This window comes from Calypte anna, chromosome 20, assembly GCF_003957555.1.
Source record: "Calypte anna isolate BGI_N300 chromosome 20, bCalAnn1_v1.p, whole genome shotgun sequence".
In the NCBI taxonomy this organism is placed as follows: domain Eukaryota; kingdom Metazoa; phylum Chordata; class Aves; order Apodiformes; family Trochilidae; genus Calypte; species Calypte anna.
In genome coordinates, this window is record NC_044265.1 from 9,779,157 (window position 1) to 9,802,251 (window position 23,095).

The following is a 23,095-nucleotide window of genomic DNA, read 5'->3' on the forward strand; positions in this document are numbered from 1 at the left end:
TATTCACTAAATGTGGGGAAAGATACTCAAAACACCATGCCAAGTGAAACAGAACCTGCTGAGAGGCAGCATCACTCACCCAAAATCCCCACTAAGGATATTCCATTACTCTGTACATAGCTCCAGTGAAGATTTTGGAAAGGAGGGAGGAGGTCAGGGCTGTCAGGACTGCAGTCACCTCCCAGCCAGTTTGTGTAGAACAGGCACAAACCACCCAGACCCATCCTATCCTGTGGGGCACAGGTAGGGACAGCAGAGCAGCCACTGCAGGAGGCAGCAGGAAGAGGGCATGGGAACTTCCAAGGCAACCATAGCACCACTCAGGAACCAACCTTTGCAATAACATCTCATTCCTGGAGCCACACAGCTGCTGAGAATTCACTCAAAAACACCAGGACAGTGTCAAAATGCCAACCCTTCCACTGGGCCCCTGGCACACATCTCCACCTCTCCACAGCCCAGTGTTTTCTCTCGTCTCCCATGTCGCCCCTTGTGCTGGGTGGATGTAGCTGCACTGTTCCCTGTCTGACTTTTTAACACCTCATCAGAAAGCTGGAATTTTATATATATATATTTTTTTTTTTTAAGTGCAGGGTTTGCCATTTCTTGTTGGAGTCAAGATAAAAGCTTTCACTGAACCACCTTGGATTGGAATCACTTCTGTTGCTTTTGGTTTGGCCAGATGTTTCCTAATTACTTATCTGTCAATTTTTTATTTTTTCTTTTTAATTCACAGACATTTCCTCTAAGTGAGAAATAGTGTAAGGTTCTTGTTTAGTGTCTTTGCCTGAGTGAAATAAGCCAGGCTAAGCTTCATCATCAGGGCTGGATTTTATGCTTGAACATGCAACTTAACATCAAAAGCTTGATCTTTTTTATTATTCAGTGCAGCCTTTTTAGACCAACTTCAGCAGGAGCCAAATGGCACATCATAACTTGGGATTTTAAACTTTTATTTTTAAAGCTAAAACTGAGTCATGCAGCTTTCTCCTGCACTCGAGATGGTTCTGTGTAATAACTCAGGGCCAGAATCTGCCACCATTACTCACATCAGTGTGGGCTTACTTACATGAATAGACTTATTGAAGTAGTGCTACTTGGGGTGAGTAATGGTTACAGAATCAGGTTTAATCCTTCTGCCATCAAAAAAAAAAAAAATTCACTGATTTGAGTCAGTTGCTGGGTCCTGCAAGGATGTCCTGTCTGCGATTCATGTAGCAATTGCTTTGGAGGTAGAAAGACAACCAGGGAACCTTGAAGCCCTTAATTTCCCCAAGTCACCATCCCTGGTGGTGCAAGCCCTCCTGGCAGGGAGCAGGGAGCTGATGAAAGGAGGCAGATGTCATTACCTGTCAGTCATTTGAGACATCCAGCATCGATTTGCTATTTGGCTGCTGTCAGAAATCTTTTACATTGGGCAAGTGTCCCAAGGACCCAGACATTGCCACAAAAAAGAAGGGGAAAACCAACAGAACTGAGCTCTGAACGGCTCTGTGGGTGCTTTAAAGGTTTTGTTCTCTTCCCTCTCCATTAGGAGAAAAAAAAAATTCCAATGCTTGTCAAAGTGTCCACAGATAACACACCCCTACACCACAAGGGGACTGAATCAACTAAAAATAAAACCATATAACATTTTTTCAATAGCTTTAGCTGTCTTCAAAGCCAAGTAGCCTTCTCTAATGAAAACAGGATCACACCAGTGAAATTTTAAGAGTTTTAAGTTATTTAGTGGCTGGTTATTTTTCTTCAAAAGAGATAAGTAAACCTCTGCCCGTAGCCTTCATCACTGCACCAGAAATGCTTTGTCAGTGTATTTGTGACAAATTAATTATAGTGATAGGAAATCTTGGTAGCAATGAATATTAAAAAAAAAAAAAAAAAAAAAAGTTTTTTAGGCTGTTGACTTCAGGGAATGCACTTCTGTTTGTAAAGCTGTGTGTGTTCCTCATTAGCTCTCTTCCTCCCTCAGTTCTCCTCAGAAACTTTCAGAAGGGATTAGAAATTCAGCTCACCTGGGGAATGGCATTAGCAATGGAACACAGCAATGACCTGGGAGAGTTGCTGGCAACAAGAAGTGGTCCACCAGCAAACTTCCCAGAGAAAACATCCTGGAACTACAGTATCAGACCTGATGAGGCAGGAAGATGCATGCATGGGGCTGTCCCAGTGAGGTTTAACAATGAGGGGTCACCCCAGCTCCAGGGAGGCAGAGGAGCACAGCTCAGCTCCATCCTCTAAGGAGTCCTGGCCTGATCCTGCAAACAGGAGCAGAGCAAAGCAAAGGACTCCTGGGTGTCTCTTGCTGTAGCTGCAGTGTGTAAATTGCAGATCTTTCTTGTCTTGGGCAAAAGTAATCTCAAGGAGCACAATTCCTGTTCATGAATCTCATTAAAGCTGCCCAAAGCAGGAAGCCACCATGCCCATTGGCTCCCACACCTCCAAGTCACCCTCCTTACCTTCATCCCATGGTCATGCTGCTCCTGTCCCTGTGCTCACCCATCTCAGACCTGCCTGAAGAGCTGAAATATTTGCCTGCAAGTCCTGGAGTTTCTTCTTGACTGGTTGCTTTGAACATGACAGCAGGAATAAACAGAAATAAAGCTCCATCCAAGATGCTACCTCCTGACCCAGCTCAGGAAGCTCCCATGGCTGCTGGCCCCACATGGAGCTGCCTTCCTGGCTCTGCCATAGGAATCAGGCAGAGATCATCCTCCTTCCCATCCTCACCTCCCTCCAACAACTCAATTAACATGCTTGCTCATTAGCTTCCTATACTTAATTAACAAGTTGAATTAATAAGTAGCCTGGGCTGCTAAATTAATAATTAATTAATCCTTGGTTAATAAGCATATCAGGAAGTAGTTCATGAGGGACTTATTTCAGTATCTTAAGCTGAAATAAGGAACTAAGGAAAAATATTAAAGTCTGCATAGAGCTGGTGCTGGACCCCAGCATGAGACCAGGGGTCCCACCCTGAGCTCAGCTGTAGGGTGCCACCTCACCTTCAAAGATCTTGCCTGCCCTCTCAAGCCCCAAATGCAAATTGCAAATGTCCAAAATGCTCATTTTCTTCTTGCTTCCAACGGTGATGTTCTTGAAATGAGAAGAAAAAAATAAATAAATCTAAAACTTCCCCTGCAATGGTACGTTGTTTTTCAGAGAAGCACTGTGAATGCAGTTTAGCAGCTGAAGATTAAACCAAAATTTACTGGGGCCAAGCAGGAGACTCCACAAAACCCCTTCCATGGTCCTTGAGCACAAGGGAGGTGGGAGTGATGCTAAGGATCCTGGTTTCAGGATGAAACCCTGTTCCCTGGGGCTCAGGCACTGCTCAGCTCCATCATCCCCCATTCAGTGTGTTGCCCACAGTTTGACAACATACAAGATTTGGCATTTTTAAGTAGGAAAGTGTGAAGAACTATGTTGATGTTTCCTCCTCATTTTGATACAGTATGTATCTTGTTTCCATATTAATATTGATCTCAAGGTGTACATACATACACATACATACACACACTGCATGAAAAGCTCTCACATTATCATATAACATTTCAAATTGAGCTAAATAGAAGCAGTTGATTTTTTCCTGATGGTATGGGTTTGAAATTTCCCATCCACAAAGTATTTTGAAATCCCAAACAAAACAAAAATCAGAGTTGTTATTTCCCACACAACAGATGCAGTGCAACAATCTCTAGGAAAATGAATTTTTTGTTTATTGTTGGTTATGGTGGCTTCTGCTCATGGCTGGTTTCAAAGAAGATATTGAGCACAGCAACAGAACACCTTTGCAGGAACAGAATTACCATTATTTTCAATTATAATGTTGTCACTTCCAATCCAAGTGCTTCAAGACAGGGGAATACAAACATCACTGTTATTGCCACACTGATAAATCATGGTGTTTGTTTGTTGCAAGAACAGCAATTAATGGTGCTCAGTTGGGTTCTAAAATTTGTTGGACAACCTGAAATAGAACATAACATAAACTTGTTACTAACCATCAGAACAAGGAGGGGGTGATCAGGGAAAGTATTTATTGACAAAACATTCTAGGCACAAAATCTGTAAGCAAAACTGAACAGGAAGTTCAGCTGCCTAGAAGAAGGATGTGAGATAATATTGGACTATTTTATATGGTGAAAATCAGTGCTCCTCACACCTCTTGTTAAGGTCTTTTTGGAATCTGGTGTTTCTCTAACATCTCAGATTGCCATTTGCCCAAGTGTCAATAGGAAGGAGCTGAAAGCAAGTGCATCTTGCATGATGACAGAAGGAAGTTCTAGTTAATTTTGGATTCTTTCTTCTGACACAAATCTATTTTCATAATGTCTCATTCCTGTATTACACCCAAAACACATGGTGTCTCAGACTTCACCCTGTTTTTCAAAGGGTAGCAAGGAATAGGAGCTCAGAGGTCTCTCCACCTCCTTTCTGCCCTCCTTCACAGGCAGCTCAGACCCAACCTCTCCACTCCGGACCATAAAGATTAAAGATAGACCCAGCAATAATCATTAGCATCAGTAACTCAAAACAAGCACCAGAAAATTGCAGAGTGGTCAGTGGGCTCTAACCCAAAGAGAACTGGGAGGGAATTTTGTGTTGGTTAATTGAAAGTATCAATAATCAAAAAGACAAAGCTCCTTTAAGTGTTACCCAATACTTCATATAACAAAAAATTAATAAATCTCAGAACAATACCTGCTGCACAGTCACTGACTGAGCTGACTTGATCAGAATCCAAGACTTTTTCTCTGCAGCTTGTATAACATGGATTGACATCCTTCTGCACCCTTTCCAATAAGCAGCCCCTGAAGCTCTCTGATGTCTGTTTTGATGTAGAAACACAGGCAATTATTTTACCTGAGAAACAACATGAAGGTTGTTAACTTCCAGAATTTGACAACACAGCATAGACTCTGTTCCAGCAGATCTGGGCCAGGCTGTACTAGTGTTCCAGGGACTTGAAACAGTTCAGGATTGACAACAATTTTTACAGATGGTAACTACACTGAGTTATAGGTACAGTTATCCCTAATGAGCTTCATGTGACAAGGACATAGTGTGTGAATGTCTTCCATTACTTTCAAAATGTATGAGAAAGATACCCTGGAAGCTTCAGGACTTCTAGCAGGCCAGTAGTGAAGCAGCTTTGCAGCCTATCTAGCAGGACATTTCTGATGTAGGACTTCTGCTTGTTGGCTGTGGCTCTGCAGAGCCCAAAGGCTCTGCCTCTGCCTCTACTGTGGATGATCCCCAGGGCACTGTTAGGGCAAAACCCATCAAGTGCTGCATGGGATTTGTGCCTTAGTCAAGTTTCAGCTCTGTCAAAGACCAAGCAAGAAAGGATGGGAAGAAAGAAGAGAAAGAAAGAGGCAGTTGACTTCATCTCCACTGGACTCCAAATGACAAATGCAACTCTTTGAGGTGAAGGACTCGTCAAGTCAGCAACATGGTCAGTTTGCAGTAACAACTTGGAAAGGTTTTCAAAGCATTCACCAGTTGCTGTGTCTGACACCTGGCATGGAAGTTCCCACTCTGTCATCTGCACAAATCCATTTGTATTTCTCCACTTGCTGTGCCTGCTTTCTGTTATGTAGCAGGTACAACACCCTGGGCTTCTCTCTTTGCAATGCAAACCACAGTTGCACTCTGAATGGCCTTTGGGGAAATTCTGACCATTTTCAGATGGTCCAAAATCCAGCAGTGATGCTAAAGGCAAGCAACAAACTATCTACCACTCAAGGCAACTTGGCAATTTTTCTGTGGTGATTACTGCAGCCAGAGTCCCCCATTTCCTAACCACCCTCATCCTGAGGTACAAAGCTGAGAGTACACACCACTCCCATCCCTCTGAGCAGCTGGGAATTGCAAACATAACTACAAATTCCTGTCCAGTGAAAACTGCATTTACTCATCCAAAACAAATCCACATACGTCACCATTGCCAAGGGCTCTGGGTCCTATTTTGGACCACACTGATCCCTGTGCTTCCTAGATGCCTTGCCAGAAGGCTGGGCTTGCTGTGGCTCTGGCCTTGCAAAGACACGAGCTGACAATTTCAAAAGGCAAGCAGGAAACCCTTGAGCCTCCTGGCTGGTGCTGCCCCACAAGAAGGTCCAGAGTTGCAGGTCCAGTTTCCACCAGTGACTTGCTGTCACAGGTCACTACTAAGGAACTTGGGCTCTATCCATGCTTACCCTCCCACTACTGCAGCAGGACATGGAGTAAGCCCTACAGATTGATATTTAACCTTTTGGTTCTTCCCAGATTTGTTTTGACACTTTCCCTCCTCCCCCCTCCTGTTTTCCATGAAATCCAGGCCAGCAAGGAGGCTGGAGTTCAGTGCATCCCTTTACCACTAAGACTGAGAAACAGCCCAGAAAAGCTTTGCTAACCTGAAATGTATTGGCATATCTAACCAAAACCCACTTGATTTCTCCTGGAAAGCAAGAGCTGTGAGAAACCATTCCTAGGAGGTTGCCCTTGTGTGTGTAGTAATTGAATAAGAAAATGGGAAATGTGGGGCAGGAGAACTTAGCTGTCATTTTATAAAAAGCAATTAAATGCATGAAATGTATCTTAATGATATAAATAAGGCAAAATTCCAATCTGCCACTAGTAGTGGCATTAATGATTACAAGCACATTACATTTGTTTTCCCTGCCATGATGAAATCCTTTGTTATGCAACTTTATTAAAACAACTCACAACAAACCACAAAAAAACCCCCCAAACAAAACAAAAACAAAAAACCCCAAACAACAAAAAACCTACCAAAAAACGCAAAACCAAAAAAAACCAAAAAACAAACCAAACCCAACCAACGCAGACTATCTGCTCCCCAGGGGAAGCTCTAATGCAAAAATCACTTTTGAACCAGCCTTGATTATTTTTGTCTGTGCAGGCTGATAGTAAAAGGGGTCAAAGCAAGATGGGGAAACCACTATAAATTCCTAAAGCCCTGCTAGGGCCCATGGTGGGCTGTTACAGGTTACAGAAAGCTGCATGAAGCAAAGTTGAGTAATGAGTTGTAACATCATGGGTATGGTAAGCTGGTGCTGTAAGAGGAAAAATTAACCCTCTACAGACAGCCATGGGCCTCATGGGTGATAACTGCCAGAGCACTAGCAAACACATCAGCTGAGTGATTACAGATACCTGCTGAAACAGGGAGATCTTCAATTCTGTGTCATTGATTTTCTACATGTACATCTCCCATTACATGGGAAAGATCAATTAGTAAGAGTCATTTATTTTCAAACACATTGGTTGGAGTGAAACATTAGTTCAGAAACGTTAATTTTTGGACAGATGTTTACAATTAAAATGCAATTTTGATTCCACACAAGTCCTGCATTGCTACCCTGTACCTCAGCCAGAGCTGGGGAAGAAACAAAAATCTCCAGGAAATGAGATCAGGGGTGGCAGTGACAGGAAACGCTGCCCATCAGTTTGTCATGAGGTCACTGAGTTGCACTGAAAGACAGGGCTGGAGGACTGGGCTTTTTCTGGTGCTGAACCTTGTTCCTCAAGCTAAGAACGAGTCTTGGATTAAGAGGATTATGGATTCTCCCATAAGCAGAGAAGAGGACAGCACACACAGGTAACACTTGGGCACGGAGGACAACATGATGCAGTCCCTGAGAGTTTGGGGTTAATTTTGTGTAGAACTGGCAAGGCAGATCTTTAAAAGCACTTTGCACTATTTGCTCAAGTTCTAAAGTTGGTGCAGAAGCTGAAGACCAAGACAGAAAGTGAGGGCTGGGCATAGTCTGGAGGTTTCAGAAACCCCCAACCATGGGCAGCAGACACAGAAACCCCAACCCACACGTGGTGCCGAAAGACAGAGCAGGAAAGCAAAAGCAGAAGCAACGCATTTCCCATAACCCAAAATTTTAAGAGAAAAGACAAAGCTCATTTTCCAAACTCACTTTTGGTTCCAGCAATTACTCACAACCCATTACCTTTGCTCATGACTCAGTCTGAAATCTCAATTCAGGGCAGAAAGCTCACTGAGGAGCTGAGCATCTTCTGATGAATCGGAAGAACTGAGTAAACTTGAAGAGATTCCTTTAAAGTCAGTCTGCTTCCTTAAGGCTTTGCTTCATTCTGTGTTTTTCTACACCACAAGGAGCCCCAGCTATGTTCTTTAATACTGTTCCTTTGTTCTCTGACACAGCTATTCAAACACCATGCACCCAAAATGGGGGAGTTTCCTTTGGAGCACAGCCAGGCCACAGGCAACAGCAACCACATCCGTGTATGCACATGAGAAACAAGTGTGCCAAGGGGCCTCACCTTCTTCGAGATCCCCTGCATGTGAAGCACCTGCCTGCATCACCTTCTGCAGAGGTTTTCAGCAATAAAAGTTGTTCTTCTGCCAGAGGTTGCTCATTGGATCTACATTCTCAGCAGTGGGTTGCAAGTGCAGCCAGACACAGTGCAAATTTGCAGGTATTGGGCATAAAAATGGTTTATTTGGGCACTTACAGTAAAATCTGGCCTGGAGAGTGTAAATGGAGTTCCAATTTTATGTCACTATTACAACATTACTGTGAATCTAGTCATAGTTCATATTTCTTTCCTTCAAGGGCAGGAATTATGCACCCAGCTGACCTTGCACTGGCACAGGAGGAAAGGAAGCTTTCCAGACCTCCTGTTTGCAAAGCAATAAAACATAGCAGGGCTCAGAGATCAGAGGGAAAATAAACAGATCCTCTCACTCGCTCTCCTCCACTCTCTTTTTTTTCCCTCCCCAGATTATATTTAGATCGGCTCCTCCATGCCCATGGGAAGGCTGCCCTGGGAGCAGAAAGTCAGGGCACCAGGGCCAGGCTCTTGGGCAACCTCAAGGTTTCCTCCTCAAAACAGAAGGAAGCAGCAGCTCTCACAAGAGAAAAATAGAGATGAGAAAAAGAAAGCAGTGGGGCCCATCAGGATTGTGTATAATTTAATTTTTCTCCTGGATGTGCACATCTGGATGTTGCAGAGGCAAAGAAAAAAATACCCTGTCTGTATGCACTGTGATGGACAAGTACATTAGTGAGTTGTCTGTGAATACACACTCACAACTCATCACATTCCCTGAAGAAGCCATTGATATGCCACCTGTGCCAGGCATCCAGTGCAGCAAAAGCCACCCCGTTCTCTCCATTTCTGCCTCAACAAGAGCAAGGCCACAGCAGGCAGGAGCAAATCCTCGTGCTTGGCAAGTGATGAGGTGGAGGGGTTTTATACTTAAGCCTCCTGTCTCCTTTTTTAAAGCCAGGCTGCTGATTATCAATGCAAATCAACAGCAAAGCAATAGCTTTGTACTTTAGAGTTACTCTCTTAATCAAATGCAACTTCCCAGAGCCACCGTGATCTAATTGTTCAATGTCCATGTTCCCTGCCTTTGCAAGAGATAAATACTCTGAGGAGCTGCCTGTTGACTGGCATCCAAACCTCACCATGGGCTGCTGGGGTTGTGATTTATTGCTGCTGCTCCCGATCAATCTCAAGGCAACTGTGTGCATTTGAACTGAGAGTCAGGACTGCACGAGGGGAGGGCACGAACACCCACCAAGAGCTGACAAGTAATGAATCCTGACCAGCAGACAAGGCTCCCACATTTCTGCATTGCAAAACCCACTCCAAGTACACTGCATACAGTGCTTCACATCACCTCTCCTTGCCTAGTCCAGAGCCACCAGTCTGGCCACTCTGAATTTCCATTTATGCACCTTTTGATCTTACCTGACAACCAACTTCCCTTATGCAGAGCCAGGGGGGCAGCTGGGGAGAGGTGCAGCCACCAGCCCATCCTGATGAGCAGCCCAGGGGTGCTCCCCAGAAGGGGTCAGCCCCCCTGACACAGGGAGCAGCAGGTCCTGGTCCCCCCTGCTGGGGCGAGAGCAGCCAGGGATGAAGTCTCAGAGCTGCAGCAATTAGTACACTGTCAGACACAGAGGAAGAAAATGCTCCCGTGGCATGTGGCTCCAAGACACACTGAAACCCAGTTTTGGGTGCCCTAAAAATAATAATAAAGAAGTGCCAGAATTCTCAACTTTGCCTCAAAAAGAGTAAGCACTGAAGCAGATGGTGTTTCAGATTTGCCTTTCCCTCACATCACCCAGGCAGCTCGGGAAGCCTGGGGCATCGCTGATCCCATCTCAGGCAGCTGCAAAAGGTGGTGAGGAAAAGCCCTCTTCCAAACCTCCTTTAGCTCCTACTCTGTAGAAGAGAAATCCCCACAACCAGCCACCTCCCTCCCTGCAGATGCTTAAATTTACCTCCTGGGACATGGCAGGATTGTTTCCAGCTGGGCCACAGCTTTCCCTGCCTGACCACTCACCAACAGCAGCCACAACTCTTGCTGCACTGGGTTGAAAAGACAGGGGTGAGCTGTCTGTAGGGCTCCTGTGGAGGGGGAAGGAAGGGGAAGAGAAGCAATTTTCATCCCATCAGACCTTAAATTAAGTGAATCTTGAGCAGTGCTTTTCCAGCCTGGTCATGTCTAGAAGCACTCTAGTCTCCTGACCAGGCTTTTGCTACTAACACTGTTGCAGGGGGAATTTCTGGACTTCTTTTTTTTTTTTTAAAAAGAGAAAAAAAGGATAGCAAGTGTATGGAGTAACACTCAGGATAATCAACAGCAAGGCTTCCTGTGAGAGCACGTTGCTTTCTTAATAAATCTCAGAGTAACCATCACTGTGACTCACACCATGAGTGACCAGTTGTGCTTCCAGCCACCCTACCTGGGGGTTACTGTCCCTGGCCAAAGCTTCCCCTCCCTTGGTGGTCTCAGCCTGCACAGGGGCTTCAGGGCCAGCAGCAGAGAAGAAAACCTCCAATAAAGCTGAGAGAAAAGCAGCCCAAGCAGGTGGAAAAGCAAGAGGCTGACTCCAGTTTTCACACCCTCCCCACCTCCAAGCACCCCCAGCTACCTCCTCATCTTCACTGGGGGACCAGTCCTGCTGCTCAGGGCTGGAGAAGAACAAGCCCTGGAAGGGGGTTTGCTTTGTGCTCTCCTGGCATAAACTGGATTAAATGTGAGTGCAGGCAGTGGTATGAGCTGCTGCCAAATCATTTGCCAGGGAAAGCAGGAGCAGGGACTCATGTGGCTTCCAAGGAGGTGATGGCACAGGAGGTGCTGGCAGGTGAAGGGGAAGAGTTTGGGCTGGGACAAGTAGATAAAATAAGGAGACAAAAAAAAAAAAACAAACAGCTGTGAAGTTCAGATACTTTGAGGGTGGAATTTATACCTTCCAGGGAGTGCTGCAGAAAGGGTTTTGATGCTGGGAGCACAGGGGAAAGCTGAGTCTCATTTCTTAAGTCCTATTCAATTGGCAGCACAGAAACCAGGCAAAAATCAAAAGCTTTGCAACTTGTGGTTTCCAACAGTCACAAAATTGTTTCTTCCACTGAGGTTCAAAAAAAAAAAAAAAAAAATTTAAAAATAATCTTCTGCCAATCAGCTGTGGTGTCCCCACATCGCCTCATTAGCTGAGAAAGGTAACTTAGTAACAGGATTGCTCTGCCCGTTCCCACGCACTGTGCTGGTTGAACTCAATTTTTTTTTTTTTTTTTCATTAAAAAAAATTCCCCTTTGGAAAATGTGGTTTCAGCTGAGTTTCCATTTTCTGTGGGAAGCTGCTGGTTTCAGCTGTGACTCTGAAAACGAAAAGTGTTGTTTTGAACCAGTGATTCAAACCCCTCCTGCCCTTTCCCCTGCCTGGAGCACAGGGTACGTTTCCCACTTGGTTACTTGTGAGCCTGAGGTCTCAGAAACAGAGTCCCAAGAGGGAACCCAAGGTCTGGGTGAATCTACAGGACATCCTTAAGACACACAAAAAGAAAACTCCCTGCAAAGAGTAAAGTTTTCAATCATTTTAATGTGATCACTGCAATTTGACCACAGTCTCAGAAAGGAAAAAGTCACACAAATCATCTGTGCTTAGGATTTGAGTCAACCTACACAGTTCTTGTTGATTGACAGTTATTCAAGTTTAGACTTTCTGACCATCAGTGATATCCTTGGCTGAAAGGCAGGATCGCAAGTGTTGGACATATTGGTGCAAACCAGGAATGCTTCTTCTGGGATTAAAACTGTGACACCTGATCTAGTCAAAAGAAAACAGAATTGTACACGCATACACGGACCGAGCATGCAAATACACCAGGAACCAGCTACAGCTTCACGGGAAAAAACACATCATGGCAATACAGAGGTTGGCCTGTTACTCAGAGGGCTACTGAAGGGGAAAAAAACCACACAAATAGCAAAAACTGAGAATATGACTTTTCCAATATTAGAAAAGAAAATACTTTTGAAATTGCATTGTGTTGGCAAACTCTGGTTTTTGGGTAACAAAGCAAAAGGTGAAGGCAAATTTTCCAAAGTATTGTAAAATTTATTATATAAGTATTGCAGCTTTTAGAATGACATATAATTGCCACTATCGATTACTGTTACACAATAAGCGTTTACAACAGACTTTTGTAAATTGGCATCAGAGTACATATTCATACTAAAACAGCAAAATATAGATAAGTACTGCATTGCATGTGCTGTCAATAGTTTACATAAGTTTTAACTTGAACAGAACTCAGGATACAGGACTGCCTATAACAAACTCCAAAGCCAAAGCAATGCAACTGGAAGTTTAAGAAAATATTAATACAATGAAATGTGTCTATAAGGCAGGCAAATTAGGACTGTAATGTTGTCCTTCATGAGCTTCTATAGTACAGCGAAAATGTGAAGCACAGTTTCTGGAAAACTTCTTTTTGTTTTTGTTTTTTGTAGCTTCGTGTTGTACATAGAAAATCTCTGAGCAATACAGAGACTGAAGAGATTAGAAATTCATTCTGTTCTTGCCTAGCACTGTTAATGCTACACATCTGGATTCAGACTTTTCCTGATCCTTAGTAAAAATGTTGGGATTGTATTTTTTAAGATAGCAGTTAGTGCAATTTTATAGTTCAAATACAAATACAAAAGGGTGATTTTCCAGAAAGCAATTGGATTTCCTTATACCCCCACTTAAGACGGAACAAATTTTGTGACACTGATGGAAACAACACACTGGATTAGTAAAGCTGAATCTTCAAACTGGTGAAATCGAGGGTTCTGAAGGGAACAAGTTTTACCAGAATCAGCCCCAAATGAAACCCATCCTTCCTCACCACCCTGATCAACAAAACCACATTCCCACACCAAGGCCATTAAGACTTGGGGGCACTTTAAGGATGCTGTTTGCCGTACTGTAAGGTAAGAAACTCTCTAAGATTAACAACCCCTTTTAAAGCTAACGTGACTCTTAAAACTTTGAGCAAAAAGGCAGGCTAGGACAAGAGGTTGCTAAGCATTAGCAATGCCTTGTTTCTTCTCTATTTACTTAAAAATAAATCATTCTTAAGGGGCCTGAATCTCTCAGTTGGCAGCTGCAAGACACAAGAGACTCCTAGGGAGCAGGACTGCAGCCCAGCTTCTAGCACAGCTCTCTCCTGAGCTGCAGGAAAGGAAAGGAGGAGAGACATCAGCAAGGGTGTGCAAAGCAACTTCTCTGCCTTGGTGGCAAAACAGGATGTGGGGATTGGGAAAAAATGGACCCCGAGGCAAAAAGTAACATTAAATAGCAATAATAATAATTACAATAACAACGATGACAATAATAATTATAATAATAATAATAATAAAAAGGAAAAGACCATAATTTCTAAACACCCACTCAGAACTTGGAGTTGATCTGGACCCCAGATCTGGTATCTGCACTTGAAATACTCAGTTCTGGGGACCACAAAGTAGAGGAATGGACAGAAGAAAGACAAAAGGTGACCACTTGGCTCGCTCAAGGTGGACTCGAGTTGCACCCATTGCCTGGGACCTGCAGCTCGGCTGCAGCTGCACCCCAGGGACCCACAGCAGCAGCAGGGGCAGCTTGGTTTGTCTGTGCACAGCATGGACTGAAAGGCATCGTTTGCAACAGAGGGGTTGAAAAGCCAACGTTTCACACTCACTGAATTCAACAAACTTGAGAAAGAGGTAAAGGAAACTAAGATCCAGGAACTCAGCAAACCGATCGCTCAACTGCAGGTGCTTAGGGTGATGCTTGAGAAATGAAAACTCACACTGGGAGTGGATGGAGGAGAAAGAAACAAAACAGGGAGAAAAAACTAGAGAATCAGTTGAAATTTTGAGGACTTCAAAGCATGAAAGTTGGGTTTAATTGCACTGCATTTTTAGACCCTCTCCCACTACCTTCCTCACCTTTCCAGACCCTACCCACCTCCCTGACCTCTCCACAGGCTTTGGTGACACCACACGACAACACAATCCCATTATTTAACAACCTCCAGTGCCCACGACACCTCCTTACACCCAATTTTAGACATATGTTGCATATTCCACCCAAAACCTGATGAGGTAACCAGTTTTGTTTTGTTTTGTAGCAGACAAACTAAAGTTCAGATCCCAGAACACTCACCCCCACCCAAAAAAAAAAAACCAACCCCAACCAACAAACAAACCCCAAAACAAAACCCCACAAACAACCCAAAATACACCAACCAACCAACCATGAAACAACCCCAACAACACTATTCACGCATTTTGGCTCAAGAGGGCAGTAGATATTATATTTCGGTTTCTCTTTTGGTTGGTATCTCATTTACAATATCCACCACAGTTTCCTACCTCTCCAGGTAGGATAATGTGCATAAACGTGTTCAAGTTCCCTTACATCCAGTCGGAGCAGAGCAGCAGCTGAGGGAGCACAGGGAGCTGCTCCAGGAGCCAGCAGCACTGCCAGGACAGAAGGGACTGGAAAACTGAATGCAAGGTCCAAAGGAGCAAGAGACCAGACGCTGGTTACTTGTGATGCTAACAATGATTTTGTTTTCCCCTCTTTAAAAAGAGAGGGTAACTGCTTCTTTAATAAGGCACTAAATAGACTTGTTACATAAAGGAAAGATACATTTTAAAAACTCGTATAAATTCATCACTTTTGTACCTTTCATGACAAACTAGATTTTTATTCCTTTGCATGACTTTTTTCTTTTTTTTGTGGTTTTTTTTTTTTTTTAGGTCATCAAAATTTAGGTTACACAACTGTAAAGCTATGAAGATTTCAAGAGCTGTGGAAAAGCAGTTTGAAATATTGAGAAGGTACAGGACTATTTCTAGGCAAAAAAATAAAGCAAAAAATAATGATCAAACTTCAAGTTCAGCTAGTCATCATCTTTTTTAAAATATCTATATAAATATTGTTCAAATGGTCAGAACTTCAAAACCGTTCTCATGGTTGTTTTGTTTTTGTTTTTTTCAAGTAATAGAAAAGTTGCTTAAAAACAATATTTATTGCCTTTATATCTTTCATTTATGTCACTCTACTAGATAGCATCCTGCAGAAAATGAAATCACACCTCCTTGTAAAATCTTCACTCTCTGTGGTTCCCCAGTGACCTCTCCTTTCACTCTCAGAGATGCTCCCTGGGCTGGGAGCCGGGGCCAGGAACGGGTTTGTTCCCTTTTGCTCTCCCTAACACCCAGTTCTCAGGTTTCTCACTCGCTCAATCCATCACATACAAAATCACCACGAGGGTAAAACACCCACCAGACACCTACACAATATAAAAATGTAAACAATAGCATAGTAAGACAAAATGCTCTCCAGACCAAGATAAATTAAAGATGCACAACACCTGGTGGGCAGGAGGGCAGGTGGGACCGTGCTGCTGTGGATGAGGAAATCTTCAGAAGAGGTAAAGGGGCTTTGCTTCTAAAGCATTAAGTGTATTTCTTTAGCCTTTAATTAATACATCACAGGAGGAGATTAATTTCCAGTGCCTGTATCTGATGCCTCTTTAGCTAGGATAACAAAGTCAAAGACAGCGATGACCAGTGGCAGCGTGGGGGCCAGCTGTGCCCCTTCATCCCAAACAGAGGTTTAGGAGGTTAATACAAAGTGAAACTGACTTTCACCACTCTTCTCAGCTCATACTTTCAATGTTGTATTTAAAACCAGCTGAAAGGCAGCTGATGGGTGCATTACCATTTATTCCCACTAACTTCCATAAACACCGCCCTAGCTCCAAATAGGGCCCTTCGAGTTGAACACTGAAAGAAATAAACCAAAAAACACTTTGTTCCTTCAGACACAGAAGTTTATTCTCATCCCTACCACCCCCCCTCCAAAAAGTTAGAGGTTGTCAAAAAAAAAAAAAAAAAAAAAAAAAAAAAAGTAATTTTTGTCTGCTTCTGTTGTTTGTTACCGACTCACAGAAGCAGGGAGTTTTAATTTTACCTTTTTACTCCAATAATCCTACCGGACGACATACAGACACACACCAACTCCTCTTGCTTTGTAGGGAATGTATAAAGCCATGACTGTTGGTGGCCATGTGCAGGGACTCTGGAAATTAATGATTTGCATAAGCTGCAGTCTCGCTCACCGCTCCTCCCAGGGCTGGCATCTCCACTTCAGCGTCTGTCCACCCCCTTCCAACTACTTGGTTCTTCACTTCAACATATATCCCTTAACAGGTTCATGGTAGACATGATAGAGGCTTTGACCAACACAAGCACTGACATATTTATATTAAAAAATAGTGCAAAATTTCAACATTTATATAAATAACTCTAAACCCCTGCTTTTGAATTTTTTTTTGTTTTTTGTTTTTTTTACAATGTAATACACGCTTTTTGAGTTGGCACTCAAAAAAATTGCCATTTTTCTTCTAGTTCAGAAAACAACTTTTTTTTTTTTTTTTTGAATAGGCCTCTTCTAATACAAAAATACTCCTGCTCCTTACACATACACTTTCTCTTATTTTTAATATATATTTATATATTTATATTGCAGATCTTTAAACAAAATGTTTTTGTGCAAATATTTTGTCTTTAAAGATAAGTGAAATAATCAAACAAACAGAAAAAGCACTCACACACAGCTCAACTAGAAACAAAAAAAAATGGACTACAGTTGATTTTTTTTTTTCCTTTTTAAACGTCTAGACAGAGCTCAATAAAGAAATGTTTTTGCAAGCTTGGTAGGCTTGTGCATTCAGACCAGACATAACAAGTAAATATTTATACATGGAGAGATGGGGAAGGGCGCTTTTTTTTTTATTTGCTTGTCTTCCTCAACTCTCTCTCTCCTTTTTCTTTTAACGAGAAGTGCAGAGTGTTTCATTTACTTTCTTGCTTTTTGCCTTTTTTTTTTTTTGCCTTTTTTTTCTTCTCTTTTTTTTTTTTTTTTTTTAAAAGGGGTGCCCTTTTTGTTTCTCTTTCTCTTTGTTCCAGGCGGTTGTGCTCTCAAGGCCATTGATTTGTGAATGATGGAGTCTGCTGCCCTCCAAGATGGAAGGCATCCCGTTGTTGTTGTTCTGCTGGTGCTGGTAGAACGTCGACCCGGGGTAGTGCCCTATCACCTCGCTGTAGGTGGGTGGGGGTCCCTCCATCCGACCATTGCTCCCGTAGCAGGTGGCGCTGATGCCAGAGTTACTGCTGGGGGGGCACGGCCCCCCGTACACGGAGTTATCTATCAAGTCACTGTCAAAGATGGTTCTGTTGGGGGGGGCCCGGACCGACTCTCTGTTGAGCTCCATTTGCTGCTCGGGGTCTCGCAGCTGCAGTGTGCAGGGTCCCTGGTAGGGGGGGGGCTCCTCGCCGTCCGACAGGGAGATGGTTGGGGGGAGGTCGATCTCGTGCTGCATGTAGGGGTAGGTTGGCTGGAATCTGTTGAAACGGTCCCTCTGCAGGAAGGATGGCACTGCCAGACGGTCACTGGGTCTCGGGGTGTAGATTTGCTGCTGAAGAGGAGAGGAAGAGAAAGGGGGAGAGGTGGGTGAGGGGCTGCAGCCCGGCACAGCGGGAAAGGCAGCGGCGCCCGTGCCCCTGGTCCTCACCTCTGCTATTCCATTCCCCGACATGGTGCTTTCTGAAGGCCACAGGCTTCCCTCCTGCAGTGGAAAGGAGAAGAGAGGGCAGAGTGAGTCTGACTGCCAGCATCGGTTAAGCTCCTTCTGCAAATGGCCAGCGCCAGGTTTCACCATGCAGCCCGTGATGCTGCCATTCACGTGGTCCTGCCCCGGCTGCAGCACACCCCTCTGCTACACACACAGCCCCAGTCAGGGCATTATCAGCTGCTATCATACCTGCTGGGTATCATACAGGGTATGATGACATGGTTCACATGGTTCGTAGGGTGGACTTGGCAGTGCTGGGTTAACAGTTGGGCTTGATGATCTTAAAAGTCTTTTCCAACCCAAATGATTCTATGATATGGCTACATGCTAAAGGTGTTGCTAAAGGTGCAGATATTACCCCCAAAACCACAACATCTGATGAAAATTTCCCTCCATTTTCACCTCTGTATATATTTAATATATCACTTGCAGAATGAATGATGAGAAGGGCACCAGAAAAAAACACTCTCCCACTCGCAGACTTCCCCCCTACCACCCACATTGCCACAGCATGTTTCTCTCCCTGGCTCAAACATACCAGAGGAGTATTTTTCAATTTGTGGTCCATGAGCGGTGGGTGATTCACAAGACATCAGAAAATGCTCCATGAAATAATGACAAGATTTAAAAAAACAAAAAAAAAAAAAAAAAAAAAAAAACCAAAAAAAAACCAACAAAAAAAACACCTCACACCCACATTCTGATGCACGCAATCAAGGATATCATAGAAAAATAAAGATAATAAGTGAAAAAACAAATGTTAAACCTAATTTTGATTTAACTAAAAACAAAATAAATAAGGGAATCTGTAGCAGAAGAATGTTGGGGTTTTTTCCCCAAAAAGGGTAAGTAGTCCTTGGCTTAGACTGAGGAACTGTGATCTAGAGGCTTCCTCACACTGCAGCTATCACCTGATCCTTCAATCTGAACCCAAGCGCCAACAACCCCAGGCATGATAAAGCCACAAGCCAATTTCTCCCAAACCAGGAGATTAGTTTACAATTCATGATGAAAATAAACAAACAAAGGCTCTTCCCATTTGCTGGTGATACTCTGAGCATACACAGTTCACTCTAGACACCTTTGCCTTAAGAACTAAAATATTTAAATATTGCTAATATTCACATATGAATGTGAATGCCTGGGGCAGGCAGGCAGGGCTGGAGGAACACAAGCCAGAAGGCTCATAATTATAACCTGCAAGAGCTGGCACTTCTCTGTTCCTCACAGGTGAATCTCCAGTTCTGGCACTAGCAAGTCAGGCACAGGCAGCAGTATTTACCACCAGTGGAAAGGAAATGCCAAGGGTATTTCTTTTTCTTCTTTAAGGTGTCCCATCTAGAGGCCATGCTCAGACCCAGCCCAAGCAGCAGGGCTCTCTGCATGAGCAAACCACAGGTTTTCCCACTATAAAACTACCATTTTCTTTAGTAGCCTTGGTGACATTCTGGGTAGCCCAGTGCAAGCCTGTGAAGGGCTGCACCAGTCCTGCAGCACCAGTAAAGTCAGAAGGGATTATGCTTCTCAGATGCTCCCTGGACCTTGCCCAGCTGTGAAGCACATCTGGCCCAATTCTGGGCTGCAGCATGCAAGCACCACCAGTTGGTGGCTGAGCAGCATCTCTGCTCCCCCCAGGACAGCAGACAGACCAGAGGTGCCCCCAGGAGCAAAGCGAGCCCAGAAAACACCCCCCCACATCCCCAGTAGGAGCCCCAGCACCCAGGCACCCCACAACAAAGGGCTGCCCAAAACGCAGCACCAGCACTGTGTCAAAAATCTCCAAAGAGGATGCTAATTATATCTTATCCCCATCCTCCTCTCTCCCCTTGCCTTTTTCTTGTTTATTTTCCCCAACTTTGGAATATATTTTCTCTCGTGGCATCACACATGCTATCAAATATGGAGAGAATCCCACCAGGTTCCTGGTTTTGAAGCTCTGCACATTAACCTCAAGGCAGCCCGACTGCCAATGCAGGGAAAACAAGTGATTTATATGGAAATGAGGCAGCCCGGATTCTTCCCACTTCTCAGCATTTTTTAGGGAGCATTTCCATGGAGCAGAGGTGAAGTACTGCAACACCAACATCCTCCCCAGCTGAGGAATGTGCCACACAGCTCTTCCTGAAAAATGCAACACTGGGTTTTATACAGACCTTGAGACTTCAATACCCAACTGTTCACACAGACATTGGCTGTTTGGTCCATTTTACACCTATTTCTTGCCTCCAGGGATAGCCTACAGCCAAAGTCCTCCAGCAGCCAAAAGACCCCAGAGGAAATTCATCTGCCACAGCCCAGACCCTTGCCCCTAACCCCCTGCCCAGGCACAGCACTGGCACCAAAGGCTCAGGGAGGGTCTGCCAGCCCTTCACTGCACCTTGCAGGATGCCGAAGCAGCAGGTGGGAGCGGGAAGCACTCCCAAAAATTCTGTTTACTTTGCCATGTCCCCGTGGCAGACTTCCTGAGCAGTGAGTACCCTGCTGCCTTCTGCTAGATGTTTTATATTTAACTTGGTGGTGGGCAGTGCCACAGCAATGTCCCATCTGCTTCCCCCTGCCCGGGAGTGATGTCAGTGGCTCCCGTAGCCCAGCACCTCCCGGCATACAGAGCATCACTGGGATTGCCACAGGGATGGGGAGAGCATCAACACACCCCTGCCTGAGCTCTCCACCCTTAAAATCCCCAATATGTACCCACTCCTCCAAGGCCTGCACCCAGTATCCCACCCAGGGGTCCAGAAGCAAAGCTCTAGCTCACAGATCAGCTCATCTGTCTGTTGAGATGCCCCAGGTGACACATGGGTGCAAGAACAGCAAACCAGTAGAAACCCCATTAAAATGTGATCTAAAGAGAGAATAAGGAGCAGCCAGGAGATCCATTTTATGTGGGAGCTGGATTTGCAGCTGTTATTAATCACTTCTCCAGGGCTCAACCTGTTGCTGACCAACTACGAGCACATTCAGCCCCCTGCCACACACTACTGCACCAAGTCCATCTGAGTAACTGCTCCTCTCTCCTAAAAACCCAATAGTTGGGTTGAAATTGCCAGAAAGCAGTAATCAGAAGAGGGCAAAGCCTCAAAGACAGAGAAGGTATTTTTAGCTTTCCTGTTCCGTGGCCACAGGACAGCTTTGTAACCCCATCAAGCCAAGCAGGAGTCACTCCTGTAAATCCCTGCCCCTGGGCCTCCTCTCATTCCCCCTCTGATATGCAGAATATTTAGGACTCAATAGTGGCTGAATCTAGAAAGCTCTCATTTTCTGTTGACTCTGATGAGCAATACAGGTTTAAAAGCCTCTGCAAGTATTCCAGGACTCACTGCAAAAACTAAAATTACTTCTTAATTTCTTTTTAGAGAGCAATCTTTGACTTTTATACAACCACTTGTTTTACTGATGACAGAGAATTTTCTCTGTAAAGCTGCATGGTGCAGATTAAGCCTCTGAGCCATCAGAAAGATTTATATTTTCCATTCTGGGGGGCAAAGTATGCTGGGAGATGGCTTTAAAACCACTTTTTCATGGTAGAGTGGGACATCACGGTTCCAAAGGTGCACAGGGACAGTGCCACTCCTAGTACAAAAGAATTTTTAGTAGCATTTCTTAAATATTCTTAGTGCTAGAAAAATAAAGTTACGTGTTCTAAAAAGAGTTTAAGTACAGGGAGAATGGTGATGAAGGAACACATGATGTAATACAAGAAATTCTTGCAAGCAAGAACTGCATTAAAAAAAAAAACACAACCAACCTTTAGGGAAATTAATTTCTCCTTCAGTTGTAATTTTTGAGCTACAACAACAACAAAGGACAACTCTGGCAGAAACAGATCTAGCAGCATCCTGCCACAGGATGAACTACTTTAATATTTCAGAAGCTGAAGAGAGTGCACACAGCTCTGCTGCTCGTCTGCAGTCATGACAGCAAAATGAAGCTTGGGACCTAAAAAGCCCAACACCACTTCAGTACAAGTTTAATGGGTTACATAAACTGGTGTCCAGTTTGGCACAGACTGTCTGCTGTGCTCGTTCAGTCTGGAACTGTTTTTTTAAAAAAAAAAACATGCTGTGCTGAGCAGCTACCTTTAAAATCTTTATTATGATTGATCCCAGTGACCACCTTCCAGCTCAGCACCCAGGGGGCTTCTCTGTCCCATGAGGAGGGGGCTCAGGCCATGGGGAAGCTGGGATGTCACAGCAGAGAAAGGGGCTGGGAGAAGAGTTATAAAGAGGGGAAAATCCTCCCAAATTTGTGTTTTTCAGCACTCAGAAAGGGACTCAGCAGCCTGACTGAGGTCTGGCAGATGTGCTTTGATGAAAAGCCATTTTGTCACTGATGTGTCTCTGAAGGCTGAATAAATAACAGAGCTGTTTTGGTGTGGGAATGGGGCCAAAAAACATAGCTGTGAATTTTGGACTGGTGAAATTTTTAAAAGAAAAACAATTTTAAAAAAAGAAAAAAAAAAGAGGAAAGGGGAAAAAGGCATTATTTTTTAAAAGGTCAACAATTTTTCTTTTAACCTGACATTCTTGCTCAACCTCCACGTGATTTTCTCTTTCCACATTAGCCTTCTTTCTGCCTTTTAAAGAAAACAAGTATCAGGCCACTTAAAAAAAATAGACATTAGTATATTGAAATAAAAAAGGCTTGATCTGGTATTTGCTTTGAACATGTAAAATGAAGCATTTTGGCCTTGTTCAAGTAAAGCTTCCTGAGACACAATAAAATAGTGAAAAATCAGAAAGTGGCAACATAATCTTTCTGCTGTTTTAAAAAACTCATACTCAGGTGCCTGCATTTTGCTACTGATGGAAGCAGGGGCACAGGATGATAAGGGAGAGAAGGTTTCTGTAACTGTGGGAGGAGCTGGGACAGGAGCAGGATGCTCAGCTCTGACCTCAGAGGCTCCAGGCAATCCTGGAGCTTTGGTTGTGTTGCACAGCACTGACAACCCAACACGAGCTGAGCTCAGTGCCACGACCTCCAGAGACATCCTGTATAGCCTACAAAATGAAAAGTGGTTTAATTGAGCTTGGGGTTTGCCCAGCTCTCCTTCCCAAGGGGTGTCCTCCTCACTATGGCACAGAGCCAGACAAGGGACCTTTGTCTGCTGTGTGTGTAATGTGTGACAAAATGAGAGCTGCTA

General features: G+C 44.0%; 1 protein-coding gene across 4 annotated transcripts in view; it reads right to left on the reverse strand.

The window, feature by feature from the left end:
- Positions 1-14,423: 14,423 nt before the first annotated feature.
- Positions 14,424-23,095, reverse strand: part of PMEPA1 (prostate transmembrane protein, androgen induced 1) — a 47,421-nt gene continuing 38,749 nt past the window's right edge. For 2 of the 4 annotated variants that reach the window (XM_030463131.1, XM_030463132.1), the window contains exons 3-4: positions 17,893-17,946; positions 17,245-17,796 (exon numbers count right to left, since the gene is read on the reverse strand). In XM_030463131.1, coding sequence (XP_030318991.1) covers positions 17,245-17,796; positions 17,893-17,946 — 606 coding nt within the window. Of the gene's footprint in view, positions 17,797-17,892; positions 17,947-23,095 lie in introns of all 4 variants that reach the window. The other 2 variants (XM_030463130.1, XM_030463128.1) reach the window with 2 other exon arrangements.